This window comes from Schistocerca gregaria, chromosome 6, assembly GCF_023897955.1.
Source record: "Schistocerca gregaria isolate iqSchGreg1 chromosome 6, iqSchGreg1.2, whole genome shotgun sequence".
Lineage (NCBI taxonomy): Eukaryota > Metazoa > Arthropoda > Insecta > Orthoptera > Acrididae > Schistocerca > Schistocerca gregaria.
This window is the reverse complement of record NC_064925.1, coordinates 446,812,123-446,821,673: the sequence shown is the minus strand read 5'-3', so window position 1 is coordinate 446,821,673 and position 9,551 is coordinate 446,812,123. Positions and strand designations below refer to the sequence as shown.

The window sequence follows — 9,551 nt, the reverse complement described above, 5'->3', positions numbered from 1 at the left end:
TGCAAAATAGTGGAAATAGATTACGAAATGAGACACTTAAAGTAGTAAAGGAGTTTTGCTATTTGGGGAACAAAATAGCTGATGATGGTCGAAGTAGAGAGGATATAAAATGTAGACTGGCAATGGTGAGGAAAGCGTTTCTGAAGGAGAGAAATTTGTTAACATTGAATATAGATTTAAGTGTCAGGAAGTCATTTCTGAAAGTATTTTTATGGAGTGTAGCCATGTACAGAAGTGAAACCTGGACGATAAATAGTTTGGACAAGAAGAGAATAGAAGCTTTCGAAATGTGGTGCTACAGAAGAACATTGAAGATTAGATGGGTAGATCATATAACTAATGAGGTGGTATTGAATAGGATTGGGGAGAAGAGAAGCTTGTGGCACAACTTGACTAGAAGGGAGGATCGGTTGGTAGGACATGTTCTGAGGCATCAAGGGATCACCAATTTAGTATTGGAGGGCAGCGTGGAGGGTAAAAAACCTAGAGAAAAGTACTCCACCAGAGATTATTATTGAGATCTGGTGACTGTGGTTAGGGGAAATGTGACAATTCATACTTGTGCTCAGAACACCAGTCCTGGATGATACAAGTTGTATGAACAGGGGCCTGGTATCTTGGAACACAGCAGCACCTTTAAATAGCAAACACTGAACAATGAGATGGACCTGATCAGCCAGAAGGTCACACAATCCCTGGCAGTAATGTGAACTTGTAAACTAAGCATGCGGCCCATGGAATTCAACAATATGGCTGCACAAATCACCACCATACTCTTTGATGTTTCAATCTTGGTACGTAAATTTGCCCCAAATTGGAAACTGATTGAAACAAGACCTATCCAACCAAATGAGTTTCTTATATTGCTCCATTGTCCAGGTTTTATGGCTTTGGCACTGTACTTTCTCGTTATGGGCATCTGCAGCATTGATGAGTGGTTTTGGAATTCCAGGTTGTCCTGCAGTCCGTGCTTATGGAGATCCCTTTGTGTTGTTTCGGTGCTGGCAGGGTTCACAAGTGCAACATTCACTTCTGCAGTGACTTTTGCAACCTTTGTCCTCTTATTTTTTGTCACAATCATCCTCACTGACCGCCTCTCGCAATCACTCTGCATACACATCCACCTTGTAGCTTACTGGATGATGTTTTTCCACTCTCCCTGTATGCCATTTAAATATTTGATACAGAGCCCCATGAAACACCAATAACTTCGGCTGCCTTCATTACAGAAGCTCTGGGCATATAAGCTCCAACAACTTGCCTGCGTTCAATTAACTTGGCTCTGACATAATGCACTCACCACTACACAGAACCCTGTTCTGACCATTACTCATACTTATGTATTGAGGACATTGCACAGGTGCTATTCGTGATAAAATACAACAGCGCAACCTGTGGACTTGGCTAGGATCTGTGTTTATGTTCAAGTGTGCATTTCTTACAGTGTTTCCATATTATTGTTCAACCAGAAAAGACTTCCTAACACTTAAATTTATATTAGAGGTTAACAAATATCTCTTTTTTTGGAATTGTTTTTATTGTTACAGCCAGTCTGCCTTTTATATCATCTCTACTTAGGCCTTCATAAGTTAGTTTACTGCCCAAATAGCAAAATAATCATCAAGTACTTGTAGTGTCCCATTTCCTAATCTAATTCACCACGTATCGCCTGATTTAATTTGACTTTGTTCCATTGCCCTTGTTTCACATATGTTGATGTTCATCATAACCTCTTTTCAAGGCACTATGAATTCCATTTGACCACTTTTCCTATGCTGTCACAGACTGAATTACTAGATTATATGAAAACCTCAAAGATTTTATTTCATCTTCTTGGACTTTAATTCTCTATCCAAATTTCTTCTTGTTTCCCTTTACTGCTTGCTCGATGTATAGATTGAATAACATCAACAGCCTTGTACCATTGCCTACTGAAATACTGCTTTGCTTTAATGTCCTTTGCTCCCTTTTAATATACCACTTGCTACCTTCAGAATTTCAAAGAGTGTATTCCAGTCAACACTGTCAAAAGCATTCCTAAATTTACAAATGCTAAAAATGTAAGTTTGCCTTTCTTTAACCAAGCCTCTAAGAAACGCTGTAGGGTCAGTATTGCTTCACGTGTTCCTTCATGTCTTTAACCCTAGGACTCACTCAGCTAAAATTTCCCTAGTACTCCATCTGGGGTCATACATGACCCCAATCAATATATAATTGACTGTGTGTACTAATCATTGCGTACTGTTGTTTAATACTGTTTGTTTACATTTTATTTATTATTTAGACACATTTCACAGCTTTTTTAACAGGTATGTACATAGTAGAATTAAATTACATATGGGAGAGTAATTACATGTCAGAAGTTATAATATTACTCTAAGTCATAATTTGTTTCACTCATAAATGTTTCACAATGGCTTCAAATTTACAGAAAATGTGGTGAACAACTCAACAGGAAACATAATTCTAACCGGAATCCGTACCATAGTCATCTGCACATATTTTGCAAGTAGTAACTATTTCAGAATGTTCCTTGCAAACAAATTTGTTACACTTTTTGCATGTTGAACTGTATTTTGTGTCCTTTGATCGGGGACAAATGCAGCATCTGCCTCGCTTTCTCTTCTGATTGTCAGGTATTACGTCTGGATGTCCATTGTCTAACAGATCATCAAATCCACACCGTCTGATACTGCTAATAATATCCTTGTTCCTTGCTTGTGGTAAACTCAAACGATGTTCCACTTGGAGCTTTGCCATTTCTTTGGCCAACTTCATTAGAAAAAGACGTCTCTCTGGTTTTTCAACAGCAACACAGAAGAGTCTGTAGGCATTGAGCGCAGCTAGATCGACAAGATCATACAATACTGCTAATGGCCAACATTTTGTACCCTTTTTCACAGAATAGTAAGAGCTCATTTGATCTAGCGTATCAACACCTGATTTTGTTGAGTTGCAATACAACACTACTTCTGATTTTCGTTTCAAGTTGTTTTCTTTGGGCACTTCAAATGATTGATGTGTTGGCAGGAGTAGCACAGCCTTATTTCTTTTTGGAACATAAGAAACTAATAGGGTTTTACCACTGTATGCAAATCTGGTAGTGCATTCTTCCATAGTTTTCGAAGGCAAAAACTCTTTTGGGACTTCTTTTCTTGTAGAACATAGAGTGCCTACAAGTGTCAACTTCATTTTCAACTATTCTTGGCCAAGGTCATAGCTTGTAAAAAAATTGTCAGTGGTAATATTCCTACCACTGCCAGCCAGATGACGCACTAAATCTAAAACCACTCTCTTGCCTCGATTCACTTCTCTCACATCACCACTCCTTCCAGTGTACATTTGAAGATTTGTCAGACAACCATGCTCACAGTCTACTGCGCACCATATCTTGATGCCATACTTTCCTGACTTTGAAGGAATGTAGATCTTGAAACTGCACCGACCTCTGTACACGCAAAGATGTTCATCAACAGTAATGTTGCTGGAAGGTATTAATGATGTTTGACATTGCACGGCAAACAAATCAAATATTTCCTGTACAGCTTCAGCCTTATTTCCAGTCCTCTCTTTCCTTTTAAGTCTTGTGACGAAGTGAAAGCAGAATGTCCTGATATCGCCTCCCCGACATAGTAGCACGGAATAGAGGAGTGCCATATTCAGAGTCCCAAAATTCGTCAATAGGTTTCCCCTGGCTCTTCTGTACGCCATACATAATCAGGAAGCCTAAAAATGAAAGAAGCTCGCACCTGTCTGTATCGCGCCAGTCAACTAATTTTTCAGACACTTTCAATTCATTTCCTCATTGATTTGTTAATTCATTAGTAATAAACTGCCTAAAACAGTCAACAGCTGAGCTAACACTAACTGTACTAGGAATACCTGCTGAAAATCGTTGTATGTTGCGGATTGGAAATCTACGAATTGATGGTTCTTTTGTACTCCATGCAATATCCTGACCCCTGCTTACCAGTACTGCACTTTCATCTTCTCCACTGTCATCATTTTCAGCAAGGATATCATTTTCTTCTAATTCATGTAAACAAATTTCATCACTTTGGTCTACCTGTGTCTCTGTTCCATCATCTTCGGCGTCACTACCTTCTGAATCACTACTGCTACGAAATAAGTCTTCCATAGCTTGTTTTACACTATAGCCAGGAGCAAAACGTATTCCACCCATGCTGAAATTACACTGCAACAACAAACGTACAAACAAACTTCCAGTTTGAGGTCAGTTCTGAGTAACATCTGAATAACACCTGCATTCAGTGTTACCAACTCAAAATACCTAAGAAAGAGATTGATAGTTGATAATCTATACATTCTATGAATATTACATATAATCTATCTGGGGTCATAATTGACCCCAACAGTAGTTTTTGTTAATTATTGATTGAAATGTTGCGTCAAGCGCTCTAAAAATTTTTGAGAGAGAACTACAATACTGTGTGGTAAAAGCCATAAAATTCTGGATTTTTACAAAAAATAGAAATATTATTTTATCCATAGTGAAGATGATTGGGGTCACCTATGACCCCAGGGTGAGTCCTAGGGTTAAAACCCAGACTGATCTTTCCCAAGGTCAGCTTCTGGCAGTTTTTCCATTCTTTTGTAAGTAATTCCTGACAGTATTTTGCAAGCATGAATTATTCAACTGATAGTTTGCCAACATTCACACCTGTTTTCTTTGGAATTATTACATTCTTCTTGAAAACTGTCTCATATCTTGCACACTAATTGGAATAGTTTTGTCATGGCTGGCTCTCCCAGGTTCTCAATAATTCTTGTTTCGCCTCAGATAAGTACTGGTCAGCAATTCTATCACATAGTTTCTTGAAAGAATTTTCCTTTGATACATATGAAAAAGTAATATACCATTTCATATATGTAGTCATGGTACAGTTAACTAACTACCCAGCTGATATATTCTGTGAATGAGAAGAATTTGATTATGCAGATCTCAATATTCCTTCTATGCAAGACAGATCTCAATATTCTACCAAACCCTTCTTGCATAGAAGGAATATTACTTTAATAAGGGTCACATTGACAAGTTGCTCCACAGGAATGAAATTCAACACAAAAAGGAACTGCACCAGAGCAGATTAAAGGAAGACATCGAAGCAATTCAGAGATGTGTTGCTAGGTTTGTTACCAGTAGGTATGATCAACACACAAGTGTTACAGAAATGTTTTGTGAACTTAAAATTTCAGTCCCTGGAGAGAAGACAGTGATCTTTTCGCAAAACACTATCAAGAAAATTTAGAGAACAGAGATTTAGGGCAGATTGCAGAACAATCCCACTGCTGCCAAAGTATATTTCACGTAAGGACCACAAAGAGAAGATAATAGAAATTAGGGCTTGTGTGGAGGCCCATGGGTGGTTTTTGTCCCCAAAGTTCATTTGCGAGCGAATGGGAAAGGAAATGACTAGTAGTGGTACATGGTACCCCCCGCCATACCCATATAGTGGCTTGTGAAATGTGTATGCAGATAAAAATAAAATATGTAGTCTCATAATGTTGAGTTATGGATCTACTCCTATATTTATTCTTCATAAATGACATATGAATGACTGAATACTATTCAAAAACTGTAATCCAATAAGAGACGAAGAGTAGCTCTATTTCAAATAACTGAAAAAGCAACAACTTTCTTTTTATTTACTTTAACCAATTATGATGCATATCAGTTAATTTTGTCAGAAGTAACATATATTGATAGCTGTGTAGTTAAGTTCTTGCAGTAACTGCTAGTTAATGGGAATATGACTATCATGTTTTAGACATCTGCATGGAACATCATCACATACAAAAGGAATCAACTATGTTTGAAGATTCTTATAACAATAAAAAGTTGAGCGTATGCCTTTGATCCAGTGGTGTGACTGGTAGTTAATGTACAATGACAGCATCTTGCACTGGTAGGGTGAGTCCAGAACTTTAATTGCAATCTCATAACCTACAAGCAAGCATGGCACTGAAGGTATCTCTCTAAACTGCTAAGATGCCTATTACTGTATCTCGACTAAACACCAATGGACTGGTATCAGAATAGATTTCCTCCAGTAAAGTCTGAGAGTAACTCGTCAGAATGTCATTTGTGCTGTAATACAATCTAGTCAAGGTTCCTCTTGGGATTCCTCAAATACGTTATCTAATTTAGCCTACATTAACCTTTCTATGTTTGTCGACTGGGCAGTGGCCAATGTAAGACCTAATTCTGTCAGCTATTTCTGATCACAATTGTCACTTGTAAAAGATTGCACCTTGGGAGGAATTTGGTAAGTCTGGAGTACTGTAACACTGCAGTTATAACAATGCTCTAAGCTTGTGTACTACATAACAGCAGCAGACATCAGCATGGGTAACACATTTTCAGTTCAGTGGGAATAATTTTAAGATATAACATGTAGGCCTAAATCAGTTATTTTCCCCAACAATAATGAAGAGGTTGTTCTTAAAAGGTGTGCTCTACTATGAGAAAACATAACAAAATAAGGATTAAACAATAAAGGATTTACTGAATTAAGTCATCCCAGACACTTGCAGGAAAAAAACAGTTCTAATTCAGGAAAATTGAGCATGAGAGGCTGAATCCTTCAAAGAACAATTTTTGGAATGAATTTCTGGGGTTAGTATGATGCTCCAATGAAAACTAAAGTCCACAGTACTGAATGGGATCCCAATAATACGTAACAGTTGCTATGAATAAATTCTAAAAAAAATTGAGTAACCTCTGACAGCTGTGAAATCACACCCTTTAAAATAATTATTGACCGCACCTAGACATGTGCTATAGAATTTTTTTCCCCTTTCTTTTAGAGAAACTGGTGGTTGATAAGTGTGACTGAATTAGTTACTCCCATTTGAGCTCATCAACAAATATGTTTAATTTGTGTGTAAGCATTTGGAAATCAGAACAATTTTATTAGCGAGCAACATTTTCAATTATACCTGGCCAGAATAAAAGATGGAGGAAAACAGTATCCCTTACAACAACAAAATAACCAACTGCTGACAATACAGAAGTATTCATTGGTTAAAAAGGAATTAAACTGTGGAATTTTCCAAGGTATTATGATGCCCTACTTGACATCATTCAAATATGTGATGGAAAATGATCATAACATCAAGAGCTAAACATTAACCTATCTGCTCCTGAATACATGCTCGATGTCTGAACTCTTACACCTTGCTCATGCTTTCAATACATTGACCGACATCTAATTTACAACACTTCATGGTAGATACATACTATATGTATTGTATCAACATACACAATAACCATCAAGTACAACAAGAAACTTTAGAACATACATAGTCTTCTTTTTTGAAACAGAGAAAACATACCACATAATTACATAGTAGTAGTAATAACTACTTTTTCAGTAAAGTCCAGAACAGGATACGATGAGATGGGGAAAATCAGGTAAACACGAAGTACAGGTTTCACAAAATGTATTACAGTGTGATAAAAATGAACTGTTACAAAAAGATCAATTTTGTTTGATGCAGAAAGCTACACAGATCCAATCAAAGGAATACACTTTAAGTCAAGAACAAGATGGTCAACATGTGGTGCATATGACTTCACATGGTGAAGACACTGAACAGAAACTTCCCAAGGGTGGTTTTGACCATGTATGGTGTGGAGCAATGTACAGATGGTATGACAGGTATGTAAAGCCCACATTTTCCATTCAACTTTCTTCCACCTGAAATTTATATTGTTGAGCACTTGACTCTTCATATTATCTGACTGCAAACAAAATGATGTGCTACAAGCTTCACAAAATGTTTCCTCTTGCTTTGACAATGTTGATATTAATTGCACACAGGTATTACACTTACTGTTCATGCAAGTTTGCTTTTCCAAATCCTTGTCAAAGTTACCCGTAGCCTCGTGTGTGGTTTTGGGTTTACCTGAAGTGACATTTTCATGTAAATGTAAAACTCCACCAGAAACTGGATTGAGAGCAGCACAAGCTGTTTTCCAAGCTTTCTTAGAAGATGGGAGAAGTCCCAAGTTAACACGGTTTGCGACACCAACAGGGCACACAACGCGGTTATCTCCTTCGTGAATTACACATTTCTCAACAATATTATTTTGTGATAAATTATATCGTAATGCAACAACAGCATCAGGATTCCACTCACAAGCATGCACTGTTTTCGCGCCAGCATGTATAATGTATGGCAAAGTGAAATAGCCAATACCAGCGTACATATCTACAACTACCTCTTCTCTACAGTCAAATCCTGCGACCCTATGCCGTTCTGGCGCATTACCGGCGCAAAACATATTTTTTTCTACATTCCAGCTGTACTTTATTCCATTATCAGTATGCGTTACCCACGAGGAATTTCCCCAAACAAGCTCTGCTCTTGGTGTCCTATAGCAATCTGATTTTATCCGCTTCCTTATTGCCACTCTGTTTACCTTCAAGGTATCACACACGACAAGCCACAACTCGTTACCGACACGAGACTGCCAGACATCACTTTCGAAAGATTTATGATTACCAAAAATTACAGTATCACCATATTTCTCCCATTTTACCGGAATTTCGCTCTCCACTTCCGCACTTATTGGCACATTTTTCTTATCCAACAACTGCTTAACGTTAGTTTTCAACTTCGCTGCCGGAGTGGTACCGGCTGCAACTAAAAAAACTTCATCACATTTCTTAAGATAAAACGGTTTCCCTCGGATTTCATATTTGTTGTCACTAACCAAATATTTCTTAAGGATTTCTAGATCGTTTTTGATTGGAATGCCCAACATGTTGCCATCGAGTTTCTGCACAGGGTATCTGCTATCATGAATTCCTATAGACTTCAGTTCTGATATCACATTCTGACATGTTTTCCGATCGGTCACAGCTACTACGACATCCATTACTCCAACGTCAATAGTCTAAACATCACTGTGCGGTGTACAGACTACAGAACACGAGCTTCTTATCGTAAACATTACTCCAGAGATCACTATTAAGCCCAACAAATACAAAGCTATCTCAAGAAACATGCACTATCCGGAAGCGTCTGCGACTCTACGTAGTAAATACAGAGAAGTTCTTGTTCCGTGATTGTACAGTAAAAGTCCTAGTGTACCGAAGCAGAAACGTACCAGAACCAGAGTTCGAAGCGTTCCTGAAAAGTAGTGAAGCGCACATCTACATCCCGCAAACCCCGAGAGGTACGTGGCATAGGGTACGTCTCATTGTACCATAGAGATGGGCCAAATGGTTATTCTGGAGTAACCGTTATCACGGTTCCAGTTATTTTTTGATAACCGTTAATTTTAACGGTTATTTTTCACTACCGATTACCAAATATTCCGACGGGGTTACAATTAAATAACGACGTAGGTGGAAACCATCAGTTTCCTTCGTATCAACCCCTCCAAGACCCAGGCGATCATCATAGGCCGTACCACCCGCTCCTTCCGTCTCCATGATTTCTACCTACCATTTATGGTCGTCCTATCCACCTCACTCCTACCCATAAATACCTTGGCCTCACCCTCGATCGCCACCTCACCT

At 38.2% G+C, this 9,551-nt stretch overlaps 1 protein-coding gene across 1 annotated transcript; it reads right to left on the bottom strand.

The window, feature by feature from the left end:
- Positions 1–6,201: 6,201 nt before the first annotated feature.
- Positions 6,202–9,021, bottom strand: LOC126278015 (tRNA wybutosine-synthesizing protein 2 homolog). The gene has a single exon (XM_049977724.1). The coding sequence runs from the start codon at positions 8,903–8,905 to the stop codon at positions 7,526–7,528; it is 1,380 nt and encodes a 459-aa protein (XP_049833681.1). The 5' UTR covers positions 8,906–9,021; the 3' UTR covers positions 6,202–7,525.
- Between the last annotated feature and the right edge of the window lie 530 nt (positions 9,022–9,551).

Excerpts from the sequence above, each read along its gene's own strand:
- LOC126278015 (XM_049977724.1), bottom strand. The coding sequence starts at position 8,905 with ATGGATGTCGTAGTAGCTGTGACCGATCGGAAAACATGTCAGAATGTG.